This window comes from Apteryx rowi, unplaced genomic scaffold (genome assembly GCF_003343035.1).
Source record: "Apteryx rowi isolate R43461 unplaced genomic scaffold, aptRow1 scaffold_215, whole genome shotgun sequence".
Classification (NCBI taxonomy): Eukaryota; Metazoa; Chordata; class Aves; order Apterygiformes; family Apterygidae; genus Apteryx; species Apteryx rowi.
Genome location: NW_020448475.1, coordinates 480,359 through 507,816, shown reverse-complemented (window position 1 = coordinate 507,816; position 27,458 = coordinate 480,359). Strand labels below are relative to the sequence as shown.

At 41.4% G+C, this 27,458-nt stretch overlaps 1 protein-coding gene across 1 annotated transcript in view; it reads right to left on the bottom strand.

Annotated features, from left to right (window-relative positions):
- Positions 1-27,458, bottom strand: part of SLC7A11 (solute carrier family 7 member 11) — a 61,539-nt gene that overhangs the window by 23,981 nt on the left and 10,100 nt on the right. The window contains exons 4-6 of the mRNA XM_026064382.1: positions 22,112-22,237; positions 19,276-19,375; positions 16,145-16,189 (exon numbers count right to left, since the gene is read on the bottom strand). Of these exons, the coding sequence (XP_025920167.1) occupies positions 16,145-16,189; positions 19,276-19,375; positions 22,112-22,237 (271 nt within the window). The remainder of the gene's footprint in view (positions 1-16,144; positions 16,190-19,275; positions 19,376-22,111; positions 22,238-27,458) is intronic.

Here is a 27,458-nt window from a genome sequence, read left to right as displayed (position 1 = left end):
CATTCTTGAACTACAATCACATGCATAGGAGTAGAAGAGCATATGTTTTATTTTTTTTAGTGTCCAAGCTGAGAAATCTTAAWTGCCACCCTTAGAGAGTTAATACTGAAACCTTTCTGCAGATCAAGTTCCTTAAAGGTATTTCAGATTGGATAGTGACATGAAAGTCAGAATTATCAACCTTTTTCCAGTGATCTTGAACAGTATGGTCAATGAGACTTAGGAGTTTTTTAAGAGAGCTCATCTCTGCGATGGCATGCTGTTCAGGGTACCCTCTGTCAATGAGGCACTACTCTTGCATGCTGAAATCTTAAAACAAAAGTGATAATGATGGTTTATACAGGACTTACTACGCTTCCTCTTATTCTAACTCCAAAAAAGAAAAAAAATCGCAACTAACCTATTAAAAACTGTCCAGTGGTGCCATCAAAAGGCCAGGTAGCCAAATACCCCCAAAGCCCTATATTCTGGGATTCCATAGCACACTCTCCTTCYTGCAGTACTCCTGCTGACACTTCACGTGAAAGCAAGCCCAGAGAAACCACCAGTTAAGTGGAAGAGGATAAATTTATGTTTTAGTTCAGCAAAAATGCTTGCAAGGCCTGCTCCAGTAACCAAAATGAGCACAAAGCAGATCACAGGATTTGAGCCTTCAAGGATAAAAGTACTTTCTTAGAAGCAGGGAGAAAATGTAACCCATAAGGCTCTGGGGTAGCTCTTCTAGGCCATCATCATGTCTCTGATAATGGTCAACGCCGTGCCCGGGCGCTCTGCAGTCAGCTCTGCTCTTCTCTGGGATAGCCTGTACCTAGGAAAAAGACTTTCCCCATGGCCTTTACAATTACAGACTAAGGATGCTATCATGATTCTGCTTATTTTTCACATCTACAGAAATACTTTCTTTAGATCCACAAGAAGCTCATTCTCTAATGATGTTTTACCCAGGAAAAAGCAGTTCCATGGTCTTCTATGCTTTTTGTGGATAAATCTTTAATTTTATCTGCTTTTACTTAGCAGCTTTTTTTCCTGTAAAGGTAGGTATGAAAAAAATAGAAGTGTCCGTCCTTCCTTCACTATATGATGTGTGTGACTCTTCTTTTCTCTAAAATAACCCTACTCAGAAGTTAAACCTCGTCACACCAGTGTTCTTGTGCTCCACCATTCTCATGACCTATGGAGGTCTCTCCTTTGCTGTTAGATCCTTTCAAATGATAGTATCAAAACTATTCTTCTAAGGGACACTTCATTCCATTATACTTCAAAAAGTTAAATACTATTATTATATAGTCTTTGGGGTGTGTTTTTTTTTTTTTTGTAATGAACAAAATGTAATGACAAGGTGAAGATGCAAATAACAGTACCTGTTCAACAACAAGTGTTACAAGTGAACGAGGATTGACATAATAGACCACAGCAGTGCAACTTGTAAAATGCAGATTATTCACTTCACAGCTCCTCTGGAGCCATTATAATCCTATATAAATCCTCTTAGTTTACAGTTCATGGAAACAGGCTGCACTGTAATTTAAATGATTGAAAACCCTTATGGGATGTTAGTTAACAATATTCTTTTCCCTAAATAATATACCACTGTCACTGTGTATTTAAAATTCCAGCATACTGAATGCCAAATATCAAAGTGTAAGTTACACTGTGAGCAACCTACTTCCAGAATATCAGCACACCCATAAGCACACCCATAAAACAGCTGCCATGTAGGGAAGGGGCGTGCAGTGAAATACGGATCTGAGCACTCACTGGTTACAGGAAAACCTAAGCCTTCTCTGCGGGAAATTTGGCAAGGACGTCTGTGATCACACAGAACGCTATACGTTCTTCTAAGGGAGAGGTGCACAAAGCCAGATTGTCTTGTTTTGATATGACTATTACATAACTTATATACAAGTCAGCAAGTCACTACTGATTAAAGCTGAACAATATGACAACCCTGTTGAATTTTTCATCCAAAAACACCTGTGATAAAAGTTGAATAAATTATTCTGCTAGCTGACCAAGGAGAACATATTTTTTTTCTTGTGTATGATAATACCATCATTACAGCTGTTTTTACTGCGCTGTTTTAATGGAAGATAACTACTCTTGACAGCATGGCAGGTGGTCATAACTGCTTATACAGTTTTAAAACTGTATGCATATGAATACCATTAAAGCATCTACTACCCTTGCTATTTTATTTTAGAAGTCTATTCCTTTATTTGTTTTCTTCTTCCATTTTGTATTTTATGCAGTCAAAKAATGCCATCCCACTTTCCCTGTCAGTTAGTTGCCAGCATCAGCCTATGGAAGTTTTAGATGATGTTTAAGTAAAAGGTTACCGTTAATGGCTTACGAGATGCTAATACTGCAGTAATGTAATACTGGCTGAGTGGTCTGCACTTGGTCATTTTTGAGGCTCAGCACTAAAGGGAAAAGGAAACAAAAGGGATACAAAGCAACTCTTCCTCCTCTGCCACCAGGAAAGGATGCCCCATAGTACAGACCAGAATATTAAACTGTGAATTAAACTAGTGGTCTTTGCTTATGTAGCTACCCAGAGGCAGCGGGTGCTTGCATGCTTTTACAGACCATGGGAAATGTGTGGGGGAGCCCTGAACAGAAACTCCCCTTTTTTCTTTACACAGGATGCTAACTATGCTGGCAGTACCCACTAGCAGAGACTGACCTAAACCTACCCAATTTCATAAGGAATTTCTTGGCTCCTACCGGAACATTTGACATTTAAGTGTTATTTGAAATCAAAATTCAAATCTCAGACCAACACATTCAGGAGAGTGCCCACAATCCCCTCCCCAACAGCTAAGCGCCTAAGTATTGCACTGGTTTGCTAAATATGGAAATACAGACATTATGGAAATAYGGAAATAGAGGGATTAACGTGAGAGGAAACAAAACTCCCATTTTCAAGTGGAGGAAGGGGAAAACCTGAGAGGATCTTGCCTGCACTGCAGAGCAGCATAACCATCAAAGACGCAGTATAAACCACACGTGCTTTCGTTCCAGGTGTGAATGGTGTTATAGCAGCAGTGAAGGCTTGCGGGCTGGCCTCTTTAAGTGCCTATCTCAGATGATCTGTACTGTGCTAGTGCCGGGGGATGAAGTCTGCATCACCACACCACACCCTCATTTTGCAAGGAGAATATGCCCTCAGGGCCTAAGGCGATAAATGTGGACACAATCGGAGAGTTAAAGTGATTGTGTTCTGTATCAAAAGGTAGATACTGAAACATGTCAAGGTACATATGTTTTGTTACCTTATCCTGCTCTGAGCCCAAAGCATAATCTGATGTCAGTTATCAGCCAAATACAATTGGGCTTTTCAGGCAATGCGTTAGTATGCAAAGAGATACAATACATCATAGTTCATTGAAAAAGTGGTTCCAAAATTTGTAATTCTTACCTAGCTAAAAGGTTTATTGATTTGGCCTGATAGGTTTGACATGTCAGACTCACATTACAGTGCTGTAGCTGAAGTTATAYGTATGTAAACGTAGGTTTAGCTGATCCCAATTTGGATAACAACTTTTTTGTTCCAACTGTTAATTAATCTGGTGAGTTTACTCACTTTCCTGTCTRCCATTAATGTGCTGCTCCCTCACCTCTTTTCAAGTGAATTCAGTCAGGCCCCTGGGACAAACCACCTGCTTATGAAAAAGAAAGAAAAGGACTAACGAAAGCCTGGGACCTTCACGGCAACCAAGAGAAGARCTAGCTTAACCCTAGGAGACCCACAATCTCTCCAGTAAAACAAAATATGTCTTACAGTTCTGGAGCTTTAATAGTACATCAGTCTTGCAAGAAATTTTTATTCCTGCAGTGAATATTCAGCTGCGAAACTCATAAGGAGTATACTGCCATCTTTCTGTACAGGTACTACTATGGATCCAGAACTGTATGGCCCTCGGTGAAAGAGAAACACATGTTATAATAGACTTGCATGTATTTCAGGTGCCGAAATGGTGAAAATGAAGAAAAACACAGAGCAGCAGAAACGCCGAAGGTTGTGCTGCTTTGCTGTTACGTTCCATTAGCCTGTGGTTAAAGCAGACTAGGGTTTTGCCAACTACTCGGGGAGATTACTAATAAACGTTTGTTTTACTTCTCTAGCAGGGCTGATTCACAGTAACAATGATTCACATAAACAAACAAAACATAAAATAGAAAAAAAGCAAACACACCTCAGCAGGTTATCACATCAGCAAGTGAACTGAGCCACAAGGGCTGGAAACACGTAACCTGCTCTGCAGCAGTGCAACACTGCGCAATGCAAACAAAACACCAAGTACAGAGACGAGCTGTGATTGCGGCCACCGAAAAAGTTGCCATGAGCACGTACACACATCACACCCTTCGCCCTGGGGCCACCAAGCCTGCAGCCTGCTCAGGCCAGTGGCATGGGTGCCTCTCTGCAACACCCAGCCAGCTCCTGCCAAACAGCGCGGCTCTCACCGCCCCGTAGAGGCATCTCCCCAGCAGGAGGAGAGGGGAAAGCAGCTTCCAGCTGTGTTCCCTGTATGCTGCTTCCCTGAAAGGGAAGCGTCTGGGACACCACAGGCCTGGCAAGGGACAAGTGCCCCTGCCGAGGGTTTGGCTCTTCCATGCCCGTGACATGGGGCTTGGAAGACATGGACAACAACTTCACCAGGTACCTTGTCACAACACCTTACATCGTTAGCACTAAGTTGGCAAAGGAAGTCACTAGTTAAAATACTGAAGCCCCCACATCTCCTGCAGAGCCACTATTCAGATCCCCTTTCTTCACTGCACTCTGATTAGAAAAATCAGGGCCATGCATCACTGCCGCCCATGCGTCTGCTTGGCCACTCGTACCACTAATAAGCCAGTGGGAACCTTTCTTATCTACTGGAAAAGCTTTCCTTCAGCGGGAGCCTGCCTGACTGATGCATTTCACCACTGCAAATAATCTTAAAAAGTTTTAGTGTTTCCAGAATTCGGAGAGGTTTATTCAGGCATTTTCATTTCAAGTTGGGCTTTTTATCTTCAACCACAAAGTCTATGTAAATAGAAACAAACATATAAAAAGAATGGCTTCTCAAGTGTTTCCTGAATACAGACAGTATCTTAGCATGGAGGTGTCACACAGAAAGCCCGCTTTCACATCCAACTCCACCCTCCCTCCTACCAGGATGCACAGAAAGGGAACCACTGCCAACTCTGCGTCTTGGCCTACATTGGTATAGTACCATGGCCTCCACCTTTGCAATTTATCTTTTCCCCTCTCTTTTTCCCTCCATCCTCCAAGTATGTTTGCGGAACATCTCTGATTGCTTAAGTAGCTGACTACCTTTCTGATTTCTGTGCTAACACCTTTCACAATATCTTTTTTACATTTTTAAAACATGGAAGGCTATTAGTCTAACAACCTATTGGGATCAGAGACTGTATGAGACAATTAGGAGAAACAGAATAGTAATAACTTGGATAGAACAGCATTATTAATATCAATACAAATATCCACAGCTAAAACCAGCACCTCAATACTGATCTAACCCTGCATCTGTAGCATTCATTTTTGTTCTTCTTCTATTCTTCTGTTTACTCGTCCTTAAGCATCCATCCCAGGTACATGCTATAAGTTAACTCTGACCATATGAAATAATAATTCATACTACAAAAATAAAAGAGAACAAAAAGATGGAAAAGGCAACTAAATTTTTCTTTGTTATGCCTTCAAAGCTTAAGGATTCAATCTGCATTTCCTGCTCCTGAGTATTTCCAGGGCCATCAGCTGGACTTCTGTGTGAGCAGGAGCAGTTTGTACAAGGAATATAAATGTTAGAACAGGTAATTATACAAGTGACCTTGCCTTTTTCCATTTGAGAGTGAATTATTAGTCTCTTCAACTGTAATTTTTTGAGACATCCCTATTGTCTTAACTAACGATCAAGGTACATCTTTGAAACCTTTATAGACACTGCAGATTAGATTATTCTCTTTTCTAACTGATATTTACACATATTGATTGGCATATGAGTTTAAACTCTGTCCCAGGTAGCTCTTCATTGCAGCCAAGTTCTAAACAGAACTTCACACTTCTGCAGTTTTTTTCACTAAAATAGATAATAAAGAGGACATAGAAGAGAGAAAGACAGAAAGTCATCTGATTTTAACATACTGTTYGATTGTCTTCTCAGAGAACCAATTCAAATGCCAAATTGCTGTTCAAAAAGCAGCCACCACTGACAAGGATACTAGTGCCTGAAAACTGCACCCAAAGATCACTTCTGTTTCTCATGGTGTGGAATTGCACCAAAGGCCTCTGCACTGATATGAGCGCCAAAAAACATGGAGTGGGGGCAGAAAAGGCAAGGAACTGCGGGGGGAAAAAACAGAGAGAAATAATAAAATAGGCTGACTGTGCGTGACCAGTTCTTCTAGACATTATAGACTGTGCTGATTTTCAATAGGTCAGTCCAGTCCTAAATATGCAAGGGAAACGTGCAACCTTTGGAAAGCAGTATACAAATACAGCAGYTACCCGGGGCTGTTTGCAGATGTAAGAAAGAGGAAGGGTGCCCAACGAAATCTGCAGTCTTTATGTTATTTCTGCTGCAGATGTCTTTGCTCCCTTTGATTCCTATTCCAGATGACAGGTGAGTTCGTGTAGCAAGTCATTTCCCCAGCCTCTGAGTTGTCTCTGCATATATTCCTCTGCTGAATTCAAAGCACCACTCAGACACAGAAGAAGTGCACATGTCAGAGACTAGGCAGGGGATTCAGGTTTGCAGGATCTCTCTCTGCATACATGGTTTGGGTCACATCAGTCTGGACCTGTATGGCACACCTCTAGTCAGGACAGCAGGGACAGGTTTTGTCCCAGGCGTGTATGAGGAATTTGTGTGCAACAGTTTAGAGCATGGAAATTAGGATTAAAGGACTGGATCCGTATCTTCAGTGAATTATGAGATATTCTGTAAGGATAGCTAGTGTGCTGGAGCTCTCAAAACTTGCAGTGCCAAAGGCAGGTCTACACTACAAGAGTATTAGGTAACTCAGAGTATCGAATCTAAAAATCTAGTTCCAGTAGAACTGAAGTCAAAATTACTGGGATTTTAGTTTGGGTTACCAATTTTAATTCCATACTAAGCTTCTCCCTCAGTTTTAACTCAAACTGCTAACATAGTTAATACCAATTTCCCTTCTTCATTCCAGCTGGTCRGAAATATTTTAGTGATTTACTGACCCGCACCAAATCCTACCCCAGATAATCCTCGAGTAGGGCTCAGAAGCAAGTTGCAGCCTTTTAAACATTCGTATGTCTCACATGGGGACTGTTTAATTGCATCCTCTCCCAAGGGTGCTGGCCTGGAGAGGGGAGACATAAGCAGACAGCTAAAGCCAGGCTCAGCTGAACCTACCAGAGCATCTGCTCTGCTGCTCCAGCAGCAACCTTTTCTCAAGATCCTTTTACTTGTGATCCTAAAAGTTCCCTTCTCTGATGTGCAGGACAGTGCAGCAGCAAAAGTGATATACCCTGAAGGAAGTCTGGTTGATCTCTATAGAAGCTTATTATTTCTTACTGATTTACCGGTGTACCCTTAGAATTAGGAAGCACTTACAAGAACATCTTTCTTACTACAATACTACTGTGTCTAAGCTGCAATCACAGCTGACCAACGAGGATGCTCAATTCACCCACTTTGAAATCAGTTTTGAATCCATGCCGCCTCCAGACTTTCAGCAAAAGTCAGATAAAATCAACTATAAATTAAGTAATAAAGACAACTCCTCCCTACCAGCAAACTGCATTTATGAAGCATATCATGTTACGGCTAATGATACTACCTCCCAGATACATTTTGCTAAGCAAGTTCTCAGCCTGCTGTTGTACCTGTGGCCTTCAAGCCATAAAGTCTGGAAACCCCTGTGCTACCGGAGCTGGAGCCAGAGCTCCCAAAGCTCGGTGGTGACTTGGTGTTTCCAGACTCGTGACTCTGGAACAGAGCCAGCGTGCGCAGGGGCTCACCAACGTGGTGCTCATGGGAACTGTGACTCTGGAGCAAACTTTTGCTGCTGATAGCCAAAACCAGAAGAACATTTGTCCATATACCAAAGCTAAACAAACAGGTATACTGCCACAGWCACAAAAATTGTCGGACCTCATGTGTTTAGCTGGAGGACGGCAGGCTAGTCAAAGCTTCCAGGATTTCCAGAAGCAGCAGCCTCAAAACACAAAAGGTGCTTTCTGTTGCTTTCAAGAGTGTAAAATCTTCTGAGACTGGATGCTCTGACGGATACTCCAGGAGCCCAGTAAATGTAGTGCAGATGTATAAGAAATATATACTAAAAAAAAGTCCTTAACTATAGCTCAATTCAAGTTCTCCAAGCTAGTTGTTTTGGCACCCCCCACCCCCCAAAAAAATAAAAAATAAATAACAGCAAAGCAAATCAGAACATTTGGGTCCCACTCACAAGAGGATTTACAGCTTGGAGCAAGAAGGGAATACAAGAAACATCCTTTAATTAAAACTCAATTTTGTTAAGAAAGTGCAAAAAATTAGTTCCCCTATTAAGATTTCAGAAATCTGAATCCATCTAAAAATATGCATCCAAGACTGAAATATCTAGTTTCAGAAATGAGCTACCAACTATTTATAAAGAACTATAACAAGTGAGTAGATGATAGGAAGTATGCAAACAGTAAGTAGTTAACAAGCTTAGTAAAAGAGCAAAAGTATAGCAAAGTTCATTTTATCAAGAACAGTTTCATGCAGGCAAACCAGCTCCCCTGTGAGCTGCTAATCGTCTCTTTCTCCCTCTCCCTCTCAAACATACACAAAAACTACTGAGTTCAATTCTTATAAAAGGCTTTTTTAGACAATCTACAAATAGAAAAACTCATGCTTGGTTTTGATTCAGTAGGATATTTTATCTACTAAATTGTTTTCCATATTTGGCAGATTCACTTCGTCATTAAAGGATTACACAAGTCTGTAGACGTAATTGTGCGTCTACCATTTTATCCCTGACACAGGGCACATCTAAACTCTGGGAAGTGATGATAGATTCATCAGTGTTTGCACACCTACAGCCTGATCTTCTGCGATGCTGAGCAGATAACTGATGAAATTTAGGCGTCTTGTCACATTTCTAGATACAGTGAAATTTAGAAAGAGTAAGACTTTGAGAAAAATGGCACRTATAAATAGGTGCTTTATAAAAATAGAACATCGTCCTTCTATAATGGAGAATAAGTATTCAAATAGAAAAATAACCCAAGACACAAATAATATATGGAAGAAAAAATGCAAGTGCTCACTTAACTGACCTGACTTTCACTTTAAGGTAATCTGATGAACTCACATGAGGAAATGGGCTTTGCAAAATATTTGAAAGATTAGCATTTGTCTCCTCTGATTATCTCCAGATAAAATATTACAATGTAATCCTATAATTTCTGCACCGAGTATTTGGCACTGTGGCCTGACATGAACAAAATGACTTTGAGTCAAATGTATCTTTTATGTGCAAGCGGAACAGAATAATGCAGGAAAGATTTCAATCCCCAGGTGTGGAAGCCATTTGGTGCTCCTGCAGGCAGCATTCCTTCACCTTAATCCAGCTTCAGGCTTAAAAGGAAGGAACTGTATCTATGCCCAGCTACTTCACGTGAAAGGCTTGTCCAAGTCCGATTTCAAAAGAAGATTGTATCCACATGGGAAATACCCCTAGGTGGTAATTACTTTCAGATTTGGGTATGGACCGGCACGCACCCACACTTGTGCCTGATGTCACATGAGCCTTTATAGGACTAAAGAAACCACACCCAGAGTTTAATAAATCTGCTAAAGCCTTCGGTTCTGGTAGTCGGCACTGACGTTTTTAAATCCAAATAATCTTAATTGGTTCCCCGTAGTCCCTGACTTACCCCCAAGCTGGCAATGACGCAAATACTCCTAAAATCAAGCCAGGAGGTGGAACATACTATTCCACGAAACGGATATAGAATAGGAGGAGGGGAGAGAAAGGAGGGAAACAGAAGAAGAAAAGATGAAATAACCCACGCCCCATTTTCACAGCACTTTTGTGTCTGAGCCAGATCTCCTGACTCCCAACTCAGTGCCTTACCTAYGCTGCCTTTACTCTTTCCTGAATAAAACACAGTGATAAAGGGCATTTCAAATGATAGACACTTTCTGGTGCCTAAGATAATCGATATCAATATAAATATCCCTTTACAGAGTAGACCTTGTCTTTAAATTATAAAATAATAAAAATGAACAAAGCGGCAGAAAGCAATGACTTGCATCCTTTTCATTAACATAAAAAATACTTTTCTCTGTTGTGATTACTGGGTTTGCCACACAAATGCAGTCAGTGTCTGGACTGGCAGTGCCAGTGCAGCTCAATTTTATGATTTATTTTAGGAAGGGGTTGCATCCCAATGTGAAGTGCCAAAACTCAGATGGCTACAAATAAGTAGGGAGTTGGAATAGCTTGGCTATCTTAAATGACCTTCTTCTCCCATCCATCAGCAGCTCTACAATGCTCAGGCACTGAAAAAACCTCAAGTACCAAGTTTCCCTCACTCAGAGACACAAATGTGACTTATAGCTTTAATTAATACAAATGGGTGGCACGCATGAGATTAATTAGATATGACACTCAGATTGTTTAAACCCAATATAAAAACAGATTATACTGAACATTTTGATGTCCTGATTTTACAAAATGTCTGATGACATCAAGCCTTGGTGACTTGCTATACATCCACTGCTTCTCAGTTCCTTAGAAAAGAAGGAAYAAATGAAGTGAGAAGAACACTGGAAAAATCTAATAGACAAACTGACTAATCTCAGACCCCAAGGTCACAGCAAAGCAATTCATTTCTTGGCTTTTCAACAGCACAAGACATGATTTATCAATCTGAGGCCAGGCTTATAAACACTATACATCTCAATAATATGTTCTTTGCACTGTGTAACTTTTTAAACAATGATAGATTGCCTGGGCTGAACCAAAGTTATTTTACAAACAGAAACAGAATATTTGCAAATGAAATGCCCCATTAGGGAAAAAAAAATGCTAGATAGCAGCTACACTTAATTGCAACTGCTAAGGAATCCAAACTTTTTATATAAAGTATTTCAGACTCAGGATCCTTTAAAAATCTCCACTTCATCATTTTACACTACTAATATTGAAGACCATTAAAACAAAAATATTTCTCATGTGCAACAACAGCACTAACAAAAACTTATATTCCCAAAGAAAAATATGATTTGAGTCAAAGGAGGACTGTGAATCAACAGTTTTAGTTGCCCACTTGATCACAGTCTTCACTTCCCTTCTCTAAAACTGAAATAATATTTTCTTTCTCTTCCACCAAGAGCCTAATMTTTATAACATGAAGCCTTCAGGCTAATCATCTGCTCATACTGAGGATTTAGATCATAAAATTCTTAAAACAGGATTCTCTTTGGCCGGTATCTAACACAATCTGGCCTTGACTTTGATTAGGCTCTCTAGATGTTACTGCTGTAACGTAGAATCTCCCCTACAATCATTTTCTCGTCTGGGGTTCCTAAAAACACCTTCCAAAGGAGAGTGCTGATCCTGCACTCTGCTCCACTGGGGAGGGGAGGAGGGAAGGGCCACGCGGGCCGGAGCCACTTCTAGGGTCTTGATTGAAAAAGCTCCGTTGGATTCTTGAAAGTACAGAACAGATGCTCAAGAATACAGATGAGCTCAAAGACTATGTATAAGAAATGAGTCTGAAAGTTCAACATGCTTGATTTCCAGTCCTCTGAATTTACTGCTCCAGGCAACACGGTTCCTGTCAATTTTCAGGTGACATTCTCTTTCAGAGACCTGGCTGTTCCTTCAATCGCTTATTATTTAGACAATACAATACAGCCTCAGTTTGGGTAGGGCTGATCGTTAGAATGTAAGAAATCCAAAAAGATCAAAGCTGCACGTGACATGGCTGCGTGAGGTTATTTTAGTGCAGCTCTGCTTTGAGGATTATTCAGATATTTCATCTCAAATAGCAATCATTATTGCATGTAGAACATAATCTCAAAAAAGAGAAAATAAAAAGAGATTTGTTATTATATTTCAATGTTGTTCCAAATACTCTTGAAAATGTAATTATTTCAGGCTACTTTAAAAAATATTACGCATTAAAGAAGTTGAACACTGCAACCACAACTCCATGTGAAACTAACACCAACTTCACATTGCCTCAGGCCCTGCTAATACTGTACAGGGCAGCTGATCAGCAACAAGGAATGAAGAAATGAGTCCAGGCTTAGAAATGAGGCAACAAAAGGGGTTTTAGCAGGAGACAGAAACAGCTACTTTTACATCTCATGATCACTGGGGTTATATTAATGTCCTCCGTAGTGTGCAAAAGAGGGACTGCACCATCTCCAAAAGGAGAATCAGCGCTACTTCCACAAAATCTGTTCAAAAAGTAATGGTACTAAGTTTTAATTTTCTTTCTTCCCTTTTCCATTTTCTCTTCTATAATCCAAAGGGTCCTTTCTCTCCACGCGGCTCATTTCCACTGCCTGTGTGTCAGCTCTCTGCATCTAGGATTTCATATCACTGAGGCGTCTCAGCGCCTCAGGCCCCTAGTATTTATAGACCTAATTCTGCAATTTCTTGTGTCTAGGCAGACTGCTGAGCTCAGGATCACTTTCCACAGGCACAGAAGCCCCTCCGCAGCAGCGTGGCAGCAGCTCTCGCCCAGGCAGGTCCAGACCCCCTTTCCCAGCCTTTTCCCTGGTGCTTCACAGTGGCATCTGCTACACTCCCGTCAGCTTTCCCAGCGCTGCACATGCCAGCAAACCAAGCAATCCCTGTCCTGAAAATTTTATGGTCCAAAAGACAACCTTGCAGATGTTTCCATCTCCCTGTGCTTTTTTTGGATCTCTCTAGGGTTCTGGCCTGTCTTTCTGTCTCCCCCCCCCTCTGCAATACCCTTGCAGTGGAGAGGGGCTCTGGGACTTCCCAGGCAAAAAGGGGCCTAAGCCAGGTCTGTGCAAACGTGGGCGCTTGGCAGCTCCATTGCAACTTCTCTCTCTTTTAGAGTATTTCTGTATTCCCAGTGATCTAATTGCTCTGTGCTACCCCTAGCTCTCCAGGTACATCTCAGAGCAGGTTTGCAGAAGGCTGGTTAATACTGAGATGTTGCTGATCATTCAGCTAAGCACCAGCTGTCAGTTATTTCAAAAGCTGCAGCACACCTGGAAATAAGCAACTCTGACTGATTCTCAAGCAAACATTTACCCTGGTAACGTTTTACCTTCCTGCAGAAGGAGTTGGGCTCACCTTTGTTCCTACAGGTAATTTGTATCCCTAACCACTGACAAATATTACAAATTGCACACCTGGAGCTGTTACAAACTCTAAGTGGTTCAAAGCAATCCCCCTGCCTCCTGTTTAAAAAAAAAACCTACTCTGCAGAGCTATATGTGTTCTTTAACATAAGGTATATGACAAGAATGAATGGAAAGAACAGCATTTTAGCTCAAAGAATTTATAAAAAATGGTGATAAAGGCCTAGGACTCTACGTGTTGCTCAGTGGCATCTTTGGTGGCTCACCTAACTTGTGCTGAGCTGGGCAGCAGCAGAGACAGCCACCGCTGGCATTAACCCACCCTGCTCCCAAGCGCCTTTTCGTTGCACGAGGTGGACACTTCTGTGCCACCCTGCCCCGTCGGAAAGGGCGGTGGGGCAGGATCCCTTTTGGCGGGACGTCTTCCCACCAGAGCAATTCACAGGTGGCAACTGCATGAAAAATATTGCTGCTATTTCGTTTAATTGTTTGTTTCAGGTTCATGGGGTCTAAAACCCCCATTTACAGGTGGCGCCAAGGTCTCCTTCAGCCCAGCAGGTAGCAAGCCAGCTAGTCCGGTTATCATCTGCCAGTTGTTAGGTAATGTTTAAAAACCCCATCTCTTCTACTGTATATTCATACCCTCATGTGGAGATTGAGATCTGAGACACGCTGCTGTAAACACCGTGCATCTTCCTTTATCGCCCTCTCAAACCACGACCCAACAAGAAGAGTGATGAAGTGAAGCCTGAACAGCTCTGTGGCAGGAGGAAACAACATTGCACTTGTAAAAACTGAGCTGTTTTTTTCCAGAGCTATCCTTTCATGGAATATAACAGATCAGCTGGGCTAGCCCGGCCCTGCGACTTGCACCTTCAGCAGCTCCCCAGGGGCAGCCAGAGTGAAGAGCAGCTCTGCCAAGCGGGGGCAGACAGGAGAGCGTCTCCCTCCCTCACACCCCGGCCGCCAGGAAACGGTAAAGACCGAGAATCTAACCTGCGCTCTCCTTAGCTGCAATGCAACGCGGTCCAGTGGGTGCTTGGTTAGAGAAAAGAACAACGTCTTTCTGTCCTAAGCAGCAGAGGGCAACGTGTTCAAAAATATGTGCTCATCTAACACGAACAACACACGCGCACACAAAAGTGAACATAAACCAAAACAGCAAAAACAGAAATTACCAAGAGTTTCAGTTRCCCATCATATAGTCAGGAGGACTGCAGAGAGACATAACCGTAGGAAAAGTCCCGTAGGGTGGTAGGCATATGTGTATTTCAAAACATCATACAGCACTGACGGTAACCGCTTGATAATTTACAAATTATATTAATTGTTTCCAGCAAACGCTTTTGATCACATCACCAAGGCTCTGACCACTAATCCATCTCCTCAGGCTTTACTGAAGCATTCTACGTCTTGGACCAGAATCACTTAACTCATTTATTTAGTTTCATATTTCTTTTTAAGCCAGTCTGCCATGAAATGATTTTTCAACACTAAAACAGGTGCTTTTTAAAAATATCTCTTTCCCCGACTTTATAAAACACACAGATCCTTATTGGTTAAACCTAGGTTTATTACTAGATCATCTAGCCTGATTTTATGCATGTCACAGGACTGCTAAGTGTTAGCCGGCTACTCGTACACTGAGCCAAATGATTTGTGCTTTACTAACGCGCAGCTTCCATAAAGGTATTCTATCTCAAATTGAAAACTAAGAATGAAGAATAYAACAGTGACACTTGTATTTTATCCCAGTGGTTAGTCAACCTCCTTGTTAAATATTAACGCTTTATCTTCTACCTGCATTTGTCTGGTTTCAGCCTCCAGACGTAAATTCTGTGTTTTACATCACATCAAAGAGCCCGTTAACACCTAGGACCCTGCAGAGACACTGAAACAATGGGATTTGCCAGTCTCCTGTCTGTTCAGACTGAAGAAACCACCTAAAAACTTTCAACCGGCTCCCCACTTATGATGATTTTTTTAATATGTCTCAATTATGCAGCTTTTAATTCATTGAGTGCACAGTGCTGGGGGCCTTTTTAAACAGTAATTTATTTGGTATCGAGCCAGGTATCTTACTAAAAAACCCTAAGTAATTGATATCAGTCCAATAATTTTTATCATGTAAATGATTTCCTCAAAGAAAAAAATGTGGTTCAAAAAGACATATTTCCTATAATTTTTAGAAAGGACTAATATTGTCTTACTGCTGATTGCATATTCCAAAATGTATCTACCGATTGCCAGATCGAACTCTCCATAACAGCACAGCTTTTCTTTCCATATTTTACAGACAGGTGATCTGAGAGTGCTCAACTCTGGTTTGAAACAGGCTCCCACCAATATTCCCAGTTAGGCTTAATTAGATCAGATGCTGTGCTCTGTGTATTCAAGATCCTGCAACTCTGAGACATCTAAAACAGGTAGAACTAAGTATTTGATTAATATTTAAACATAGCAAAACTGTCAAATATTGCACCAGATAAGTTTCTTGGGCAAGATTTCCCTGACAGGATACCAGTAACTTCCACTGAAAGAAGCCACTGATGGTTACTTGTATCCTGAAGGGGAGAATCAGAGCCCTGGAGATCTACTTCGTTTTCTGCTTTCTGTGCACATAAAAGCAGAATACATAACAAGGTCATGACAGGCGAAAAATAGCAAATCTTCAAGCAGTTGCAATTCAAATAGATATCAGATCTGCTGGAAAGCAAGCAACCTGACCAGCATGCAGAATTTCTGAAGATCACTACTTCTGTTATAGCATTTTAACTTTTATAACCATTTTTCAGAAGTCAAGAAAAACATTAGGTACATACTTTTCAGGGTTTTCCACTTCTTCAGTAACAAAATTGAGGTAAAACCTAGAAAAAAGAGTTACAAAATGTATGATAAGGGGTTGGTAAATGTTGATTCTGAATTAATTTCCCAAAGAATTGACAAGGTGCTTTTAGTTAAGCAGCGCTGTTAGTTAAGGCAGACTCTTTGCAGCCCCAGTTCTGGATTAAGGAGAGAGTGAGATTTAACGTTCCCTCATCCTCACACTCGGGAAAGGAAGCTGGCTTTTTAATTCTTGGAAAGGACAGCAAGGCAAACAAAAGACAAAAGCTATGTAACATCTGTGTGGAATGGCATTACGCTTTTTCCCCGATGTATTGCGCAAATTATGGCTAACCCTAATCCTGCACACAGACACACACAAACACGTGTAAAGGCTGTAGCCTTTTACATTTCAGGTTATACCAGCAAAAGTCTTATCAGGGTACTCGGCAAGGTCTTTTCAGCAACAAGAACAAACGAAGCCTCAAAAAAATCGCCTAAAACCAGGATTTTAACACTAGTGTGATGCATTTATAGTCGCAAATGCAGGATACTAATCCTGCACACCCTTGCACAACCTCCAGAGCAGGTTGCACTGTGGTTGTGTTCCAGCAGCATGCAAGACACAGATACATGTATGAATTTGCAATAACTCTTCACGGGGCTCAGCCCTGCACACAAAGCAACCGTAAGCCTCAAGGTCACCGAACCCACTGTTCTGCACGAGTTAACATTAGGGCTGCACACTGCTGGATCAGGCAGATGTGCCTGCATCAGGCTGGGGCACGAAGTCACGTTTGAGCTAATTGAACAGACYAGTCAATATAGCGTTTACGCAGCCTTTCTCCGTTTAGGCCAGATACAGGAAGATAAATGTTATCTGACCCAACTTAGTGTTACAGTGGATAAGCAGATGATACCTGATCTGGTAGTAAGTCTGCGGGAATTCTTCTCCATCACAACTCTTGGGACAGATCTGGGTTAGCAGAATAAGTTTACACTGGTTCAAGGCTTTGAACTACTTGGTTTTGTGACCCAGCATGAAAATCTGTAACACTAGATTTGCCATCTTACACATCCACCTGTTTCTTTACTTGTCAGTGCCTAGAGCACAAAAAAGGGGTCGAGATGGATTGTGACAAATAAGATATTTAGCTACTTGTATCCTTCTTTAATTTGGTGGTCCTACATCACTCCTTTGATTAATGCAAGATCTATTTCCTTGCATTCTCTCTACTCATCCTTTTTCACCCAGCATTTTATATACCCAGTAGACTATACTTGCTCTTTGCAGGATGAACTGACATATATAGGTGATACTACCTTTGTTTTGTATTTTAAAGCGGTATCATTAAATGTTAATAGTGCCATAGGCTATGCATAAAATTCTGCCATCATCCTGGGACACAACACCAATGCTTGCAATGCTCCTTCACATTCAGCTTATTGGATTGATTTAGCCCCCTGCAACTGATAGTGCAAGGGTATTGACACTCCACTTAATGGTCTGCTCTTCTGTGCTCCGAGGCAATCAATTYGAGCTGGTGACAAAGACAAATAGGCAGCAGGGAAGAATCACTAGCCAAATTAGATCTTTTCCTGCTAATTTCTTTTATCAGTGGCAAATAAAGACCTTGGAAAAAAGTCAGAAGGTGCAAAGGAAAAACAGAGATGATTTTTATTTTAGGGGTTTGGAATGTTAGGTGGAAAGGGGAAAGAAATGAGAAAGAAACAACAGAAAAATAATGATATTTTTGATACAACATTTTGCAGTAAGCAAACTCTGCCTCAGTAGTGAATAATATTAAAGGGCTTTTAAAATTGTCCTCTTACAAAAATGTACAGTAAGGGCAATATTTTAAAAGCAAGAATCCTAACATGTATGGATACGAGAGAGAGAGGTGGCTGTATGAGGGAGAGGAAGGGAGCAAGGTAGAAACTGTCCATATAATCATTTCAATTTCTCTGAGGCTTCAAAATGCCAGGCTCTTTTTTCTATATATATCTATCACAGATAAAGGCTTCAGATTCTCTTGGGTTTCCCCCCCACCATTTAATATAAAAGTTCTGTTCAGTACTTCAGTGTGCATGTTTATAATGCTCTTGCAACTGAGGAGTTACAGACCAGCGGAGAATTCAAATACTCAGCCCATTGTCCCCCCAAAATTAAATAAATAAAGCCCTTATCACTCAGCCCTCATCTTTTGTGCAAGGTAAAGGACTTCACCGCCTGTGAGGCGATGTAAAGGAAAGGAGAGACCTGCAGACAAAGCTATCTCAAAATAAATGCAGCCTGCGCATTATAGCCTTTCTCCACACTTCTGCTGCAAAGCACATTGGCACTGTGCAATGTGGAGCCCTCACTAAGCAGGAATAAATCATAAGGGAGATTGGAAGGAGAGCAGCGTCTTTCAAACCAGCTGCCGCGTAGTTTGGTGGAGGAGAGGGAACGGACTTAAAAGCAAGTTCTGAGCAGGTTACTTGAAGGCAGCTTCTCATGCCTCCGCTCACAATGAATAGTACGTAACTTCTATTGAAGCTACTTGCACTTCTTGTTAAGCGAGGTCCTATCTGTTAGAGCAAAAGTCATAAGAATCCATTTTTTATCCTTGTTTTGTGGTCTAACTGAAGTTATCATGGTTCCCTTCTTACTCTTTAAATACTGCTTTTACAAAGCAGGGGCTGAAGTCCATCCAAGTGGAATGGAACTCCATAACTTTTTCACAGCTCATAGGTTTGCTTTCCGTGTAATTGCTGACTTGTTCAACAAAATCAAAGCTTTRTTAACACTTTTAGCTTTTTATTAAAATAGCTAATGAGAATTCAAGAACATTCCTTTCTTGTTGCCTTTATTTCTAATCTTAAGAACAGAAATATGTCTGTGATTTTTTTACAGGACAGTCAGTGTTCACATATTGTTTATTGTAAAAGATTTCTCTTTCCCTAGCAGAGCTGCTTGCAGAATAACTACCCAGCATATGGAAAAGTGGCAAGATCTCCTCTCACTACATGACACAGTTTGGCATAAGATGTAGAATGTGCTACTCAATTTTTTATAAAAATAAATGTCTCTGTTAGAGCATATTAGCGTTTGTTTCAGAACAAGTACTTATACGTTTGAACAACTTACCAGCCCGAGTAAGCGTACATTCCTGAATAGAAAGCAAGTGGTAACCCCATAACACTAGCATCATTCCCCGCAAAGGCATTTTTAAAGTGCTGTGTTTCTCCTGCAACATCAACAGAAAATATCAAAAAATAAGCTCTTTGGTCACCTACTACTTTAAAACAAATAAACATATCACACCATGGAACATTTAATCACCCAGACAGGTCGCTGACTTCATGTTCTACCCTTGACCTTAATTTCCAACCCAACCCTTGCAGCCAGATCCTGCCAGCAATCATAAAAGGCTTCTGTTTGTGGTGTTCCTAGTCACRCAAAAGCAGAATTTGACCGATTAGGTTTTTCCAAAGCATTCTGGGCTTGATGACACTGTTACTGCACCGTTGTCTCCAGCAGTGCCTTACATCAACACGAAAGAGCAGAATGAGGGCTGCAGTTTCTGCTATGAAAAACTTCACTTGTTGGTTAACATTTTAACCAGAAGGAATATTGCTAGCATTTCACTTACAGGCAACATTTTTAAAGTAAGCAAAACCAGTATCTAAAACCTTTCTACCAGAGAAGTTCTTAGCATTTAGTAATTCCCACCCACATAATGTTCATCACTGTGTCTTATACTATACTAAGAATAAACTATGTATCTAGAAATGCAATCAGTTGAGAGTAAACGTTTTGAAAATAATGTGTGGAAGATAGCAGGAGGATGCAGGAATAGGTGACTGCCAAAGACACTTGCCAAAATATCACACTCACCCTGAGTCCTAATATTCAGTAAAGATTGTTTAGAATGTACTTTTAGTGATGGGGTAAGATATTGACAAAATAAGTTATTTCCCCATCAGTACATATCCACTCTGGCTAAAAAATGCAGTTTTCCTCCTTCCTACCATATGAATATTCATAGCTGAACAATGCAACAAAGAGTTTCCACAAAGCCTGATTAAGAATATAGTTCACTTAATATTGTAACAGACTTTACCGAGGAGGAATTTGCTGGGCACCACAAATCCAAGTTACAAATTTTAATTGTGTGTCTTTGCAACCACCCTTGAGTCGTGTTATTCCATTATTCTTTTACCAGGTGGTCTATAGTTTGTAAAAGCTCCCTACAGTATCCCAGATTTCCTGAGCAGCTATGAACCTCTGCAGAAAAGCAGCAGGAAGAAGCAGAATTCATCCAGACCTAAATTAGCCATGGGTCAAATTCTCAACTCATTAATCAGTTTTTTCTCAGCCCCTTGTCAAAATTCCCACTGAAGCGGAGGATTTTGGAGTCAGGGAGGACCGAGGCCAGAGGAAGGTCCCAGGGGGGATCGGTAATACTGGCTGAGACGTGAAAGGGCGGCAGAACCCAGCCAAACCCAGGTCTGGCCTGACCCAAAGGTACAGAAAGACGAGGGACAGATGGCAACGGAGAGAAACCTTGAACACGAAAGGAGGTGAGGGAACAGGCACTGCAACTGCCAGAGAGAAAGTAAAAAACGTGAAAACAGAAATAGTGAATCAGCAGAGCTCTRCATAGGGAAACCTTTATTTCATGGGCTATTGCTAAGCACAGAGGGCTGCCTGTGTCCCCGAGAAGCTCTGAGCTCACTGCGGAGCGCAAGCACCGTGCTGTTGACGCAGATTGGAGGCTTTGTGAAGCGTAATAAAAGCGCCTCCCCGGGGACTGAACCAACAATTGCGATAAGTTTTGTTAGATAAAATCTGCCACCAATTCATTAAAAACTGTTCCCCTTTCTGACCCTCTGCACTGAATGGCTTTGTGTAGTTATTATCTACCATTACTATAATGTGAATGAGCTGGGGCTTGTCTCCAACTCACAACCTCTGCTGCTACAGCTGCATCAGAAGAGCTTCTTCAGGTAGCTCAGTGTATGCCAGCAAAAGGAGCTTTTCTGCCAGTGTTACTCTACCCAGACGACTTCCACAAAGCCAAGAAAAGGCCTACATAGCTGCATTATCCATGCAGCTGGTGCACGCAGAGCGCAGCTCAGGAGGACAGAGGTGTCTGCTCACACTTCTTGCTCACGTGGCAACATCAGCAAAGTTTGTAGAGTAGCCCTGGCCTTCTGAATTCTTCTGCTTTCCTTTCCTAGGCTTGGTGAGCCCCAAACCTCTGTTTTTAGCTGTATGTTTTAGTCTTTCACTTGGAAGAAGTAAAGCACACATGCGCCATGAGCGTCCCATGGAATTGCAGCGAGGAAGTCTGTAAAAACAATACCAAGCTAACTACGGTGTCTCTCCCCAAGACACCACCTTTAACTCATACATTTAACTCTGATAACGAATAACTGCAACTGTCCCCAGTGACTGATCAGAGATTAGCTTTCACAACTTACATCGCCGAAGTGGCAAAACAGCCTCCACTGTTCAGACCATTTCATACATTCCCTGATTTTGATCCCCCGACAGCACAGATGCAGACTAGGACTCCGTGGTGGTGTGGCTAAAGGAGACGCATTCTGGCTGGACAACCCTTTCGGGCTGGACCGTGCTTTGAAGAGGGGCATGCCCCTCGGTCACTACAGCCGAGTCTGCCCCTTTCACAAAGTTCACGCCAAATGCCATCTACCCGCAGAAGAGCAGTCCCGTCGCTCATTTGAAAATGGAGTCTGATCTGAGTAGTCTCATTGGCATGCTCGAAGGAAATACCAGATCATCCCAGTGTAGTTCCACTGCTAATCAGTTACATGACAGCACAGAGCTTCAGTTAAACAAGCAGAGACTAATTAAGAGATTTTGCTGCTATAAGCATTATTGGGCAGAGGCAGGTGGGGAAAGACTGGGGAGGGTAAAGATGAAAGCACTTTAAAAGCATTTACTTCTCATTTCATACCTTTAATTAGCTGGATAACTCCAGGGACTATAATTATCAGAATTGCTACAAGCTTGCAAAAGGTAAGGAAAATCTGAATGCGGGCGCTCCAGCTGACACTTGTGCTATTCAGGACCATCACCACTGCTGCAAGGGAAAAAACAAAAGTCAGAGAAAAATACTCATGCCACTGAAATCACCGCAAAACTATTTGCCAACAGAGAGGCTGCACAAACAGTGGGTTCTGATGCATTAAAGGAAATACCCTAATAACCTCCTCCATCTGCCCTTCTCCTACTTCTCACGTTTCCATTCCAGACTCCCTGTGAAACGCATGAGCTGAGCCCCTTTCTGACCCACTGCTCTGCCCATCCATCTCTTCATTCTCTGCCTGGCTCCTTCTGCACCAAATTAAAGCTTCATTTACTTGGCATTGCTAACTGTTGGTCGATGATGGGTTGACAGAACCCTGCCTTGGATGAAAAAAATTAATTGCACAACCCCTGTCACACCGGATTTCTGTATTGGTGCTGGTTTGATTAGAGATTTGCATTTTCAGAAACAATAACAATTAATAATCCCATTAAACTTTCTCACCCCCATTGAGGTCCCGCATAAATTTGTCACTCACTACCCCATTTACACCTGCTCCTCTCTTTGCTATTCCTCCTCCATTAAAGCCACACCACAGTAGACACAGGAGGGCCCCAGTCCCAGTAACGTTCCCATCTGCGCTGGGAATTGGCAAAGGAGCAGAGACTTTTTACTGCTTTGAAACAAGGGCCAGGTCTGTGCCTCAGCAACATGAAAAGACATAAGTGAGAAGTGCTTTTACATCCTGCTGCCTCAACTCACATGTCCTTCTGGGGCAGTGAGGGCATTTTCTGGCCTTTACTAGAGCGTTGACTGACAGAAAAACAATAGGTCTTATAATTTTAGTGTCACTTATTCTAGCTTATTTAAATGATTATGCTGGCAAAATGGAATAAATAAAACAGTTTGGATAAATGGATATTTACCAAATGAATGGAAAATGTGAGCCGTTTCATTAGATAAAAAAGTCATTTTCCCCTTTGCTACAGAGAAAGGTGGATGTGGTAACACAAGCCTGTTCATCGATCTTTTATTTCCTTCCATAGCACGGAACTAATGAATTAGCTTTTCATCAGAATCCTTCCTCACTTCAAAAGTCTCTCAAGAGCATTTGTTTATCTGTATAATCAGCCATCTCACACATCATGGGACGCATAAAATCACAAGTCAGTGTGTCCCACCAGAGCCTGGAAGCTAGTTTGTGTTAGCTAGCATTGCAAGCACTGCAACCAAATTAGCTTTGGTTTAATAGAAAAGTGAGAAAAATTGCAAGTGATCTCCATTCCAGTGTATTTTTAGACATTTTAATTAAAATTAAAATCCCAGAAAAAAATGTATACAGCGAGTATTTCATGGAATTTTTATTTGGGAAAGCAGGGTTCCCACACTTAAAAAAACAAAAATCAACACAAACATGCAACATCACCGAATTTGAATTTTTCACCAAAAAAGATTTTAAAGGTCAAAATGCTTTCCCATTTCTGTATTTTACCATACTTCGGAACTCAGAGGTCTTTTCTGAGTCACAAAAAAATCAGCCAGGCTTCTGCGAAGTATCACTCAAGATCCAAATACTTATTTTTTGCTTCATTACTTCCTTGTATATATATACTTAGCAAGGAACAGAAAATCCCAGGCGCCTGATTCACTACTCTATTGTCCCAACGTTACCCTGACATAACTTCATTTATTTAAGTGTTGAAAGCTTCCTCCAGGTTGCTGCTGAATATTAGTGCTGACTGAGGCTTCCCTCTTTACTAGGGCTTGATTACAGGGCAAAAAGGTAGGAAAGGTGTTCATATATTTTACAGCTGCGTAAGCAAAATATATTTAAAATAGCTATTTCACCAGCACTGCTTCAGTTATGAAGAAAATTCAGTGCCATAAACAAGCACTGGCTTATTTCAAATTTTCTGGAAAGTTCAGTATATAGCAATTTTCCTTTTCCACAAGACAAAGCCCAGGTGGAGACTAGGCCACGTGAAAATGTCAAAGAAGAGTTTTATGTATAGGAAAATATCTGCAATTTGACATCCAGCTCCTTCAGAGGTCAAGTTCACTGCAGCAATCGTTCTGTTACCTTAGTCAGGTCAGAACAGGTAACATGAGCAGCCTCACCTCAAAGGGAGCCTTCCTCCAGTTTTTTTAATGCATCAGTTATCTGCCTGATATAGCTTTGAGAGTGTCAGTGGAGGGCACACTAGTATGAGCACTAATTTCAATTCACGTAGAAACTCATGGCCTTCCTTGCTGGCCAGCCACACACAAATCTCAAGCCACAAATCTGTATATGAGCCACATTTGTTTGAAAGAAAGAAATTCAGGGTGCATGAAGGCAAGCTGCTTGTGAGCAGGTTGCGTTAACCATTCTCCATCCCCGACTGTGAGTTAAGTCAGCAAAACGGTTCAGCGGAGGCTTTCTGATTGAACAGAGTGCACGAAATGGGCACTGCAAGGATCCTAATTTAATCAGGAAGACGGAGGAACTCCGTACCTGCAGTCAGCCCAGTGCACAGTGCCATTAGGTTCAATGGTGCTCTACAAGAGCTCTTGCAGAGCTACGTGCTCTAGCTAGCTCAGGTTGCAGAGCTGAGAAGTTCTCAGAAGATTTGAGATTTTGAGTCTGATTTTGTTTTTTCAGAATTTCATTTTATTGGACTGAGCTTAATGGACTATAAGTATTTACAGTTTTATAATATTTAGTCTTTGCAGTTGCATGTGCACAACGGACATAAGTGGGGTTTATAATTACATCACGTATCAGCGGCATACTGGTTATGTTAGTAACTGGATAGTGAAAGGCAATGGAGAAAAAGTCATGAAGAAAGTTGAGAAAGAGAGGGAAAATAATAAAGCAATTGTGCCAGCATTCAAGATGGAAATTGTATCTTGSGTCAAGGGTCATTATTCAACTGCTCTTCTATGAATAGTTTCTTACAGAGATACTTCAAGAAACTCATTGCAGAGACTTTGATACAGGATCACAGTGAGGATCAGAAGGAAGCAGCAACTCCCCTGACAAAAGGACAGAAATGTGGGATTCATCTTTTCTAAATTTGCCAACCAAAAGTTAGGCATCTAGTCTCCTTCCATGCTCAGTGAAGAGATATATACCTCCAGAGGGTGATTAATAGCACCTCTTTCAGAAGCCTATCTAAGATGAGATGAGTTGCCTTGAGGAACTCTCTCTCTTTTCACTCTTTCTCCACTGACTTTATAGGTAGCATAGACAATTAGCTCAAACTAAATACCCACCTAAAAGTGAGACAAACACTAATCCAGGAAAGTATGGAGGGAGAACAAAATGGCGTTCATGAACCATCAAACACAACGGTAACACTGAGCATGTTGCTTTTCACGATCTTTTTTCTTCACATAGCCACAGCCGTAAAAGGATAACAAAATCTAATGGGAGAAGCAGCAGTAGCATTACATCCTGGCCTTCTTTCAGGCATACGTACCATTGCTGCAGCGGGAAGCTACAAAGGGAGCTACCCTCCACTAACTTGTCAGACTTTTATGGCCATGGCACTCATAAGCAGAAAGAGCCCACACTAAGCAAAAATATCTCAACTTGTGGATTTTAATGCATCAATTAAAATGAAGTTGCAGGAGGCACAAAAGCACCCATCAGAGCAGCTTTTGCTATTCCAACAGCCAAGAGATGTCTTAATTTAACTGCTTGTCTGAAATCTGTCAGCAGGAGAGTTCAACGTCCACAGCATCTGCTGTGCTGGAAAAAAAAGGGAACTAAGTATAGACTCACATACATACCCAATTAATGCCAGCAAAACTTTCCAGAATATTTGCCAGCAAATATTGATAGATCTGTACAGCTGACCTCACTTTTCAAGCATACTATTGTCTCTGTCTAACTGTCATAGTTTGGGGTATTTGTTTTTGTGGCAAACCTCCAAAACAATGGAAATTTTACATTATTCTGGTGTCAAATGCCCCAGATATGCATGAATGAGTTTAAAACTTTAAAAACACGTGTGAACTGGTAACCTGCTCCAAGCCTCTCCATTTTTAATAGCTGAAACCTGTTTATCTGCCTTCTCCTGATATGGAGACCAAGTAAAAAGACTAGAACTGGCTCAGTTAAGATTGCATATCTATTCAGGTTATACATCAATAATACAGTTCAATATCTTTACACAGTATAATTTATCCCTCACTGTTATTAATTTATTTAAGCTTACCATTAGGAGTAGAGTTAGAGGATAGAAATAAAGCAATAAATGAATATCGATTTTTTTTTTGCATAGCCTATCACCATGCTTTGCAAAGCCCTTCTTTATTTGAAGAAATTATAAATATGGAGGAGTCTATCAGCTTTTATTTAAAAACAGAAATGAATTTCTAAATGTTTCTCCTAAAAGATAGTGTCTTCAGCATCAGAACAGTGAAAGCCCACATGCTTACTGCTTTGCGCCGTAGGGCTGTTGTGTCCAAGGAGACAAACCTCCAGCTGAAGCAATTCCCACAGTTGGATAGTTAGAAGGTCTCTTCTCTTTATGCATTTTCTTTTGGAGTTCTTCCCTATGCTGGGGCACAGGTTCCTCTCCTCTACCTGGCCACTTACTTTCACAGAAATTATAGTAACTGAATATCTTTGAGACATCTACTTTATCTACTCTTCTCTCAGGTTTGGTTAAATTGACTGAGTTTAGAAAAAGTTTATGGCAGACGGACAAATAGACTGAGATATGTATATGCACCATTTGCCTAGTTTTTTCCCCTTGCAGAGATGACCTGAAAAATACAGAGTAAATTAAAGTGATTTCTAAGTTTGAAAAAAACAGGCAGCAAAATCCCACGGCAGCACAGGAGACTCAGAAGGCAGGGGTACCTGAAGAGACAAGCCCACAAGCGCCCTTTCCTCCATGACCCCTGGGGCCATTGACATGTTTGGACTTTTTGTTTCCAAAAAATAGCTAATCATCTGTGTGGCCCAGTGGAGGGAATCACAGTACCCCGGGACAGAAAATTTGCTTGTTCAAAATTGCTCAGGGCAGGTGTGATTTCAAGGGGAATTTTGTCCCCAGCACAGGCTTTGCTCCTATACAGCGATAAACCAAAAATGAGGCTTCCTTAAGGGTCCCCTTCTCCAGCAGTTCCCCCTTTTATCTCTTCTCTGATCTACATCACCTTAGCAGCACTGCAGCTCCCACTATACCGCAGAGGCACGGAGGTGCAATAGTGGGGGCAGTATGGGCTGCAGCTAGTAGAGGAGCATCAGTATCTGCCACTCCCCGTCAAAATCCTGGTCGCA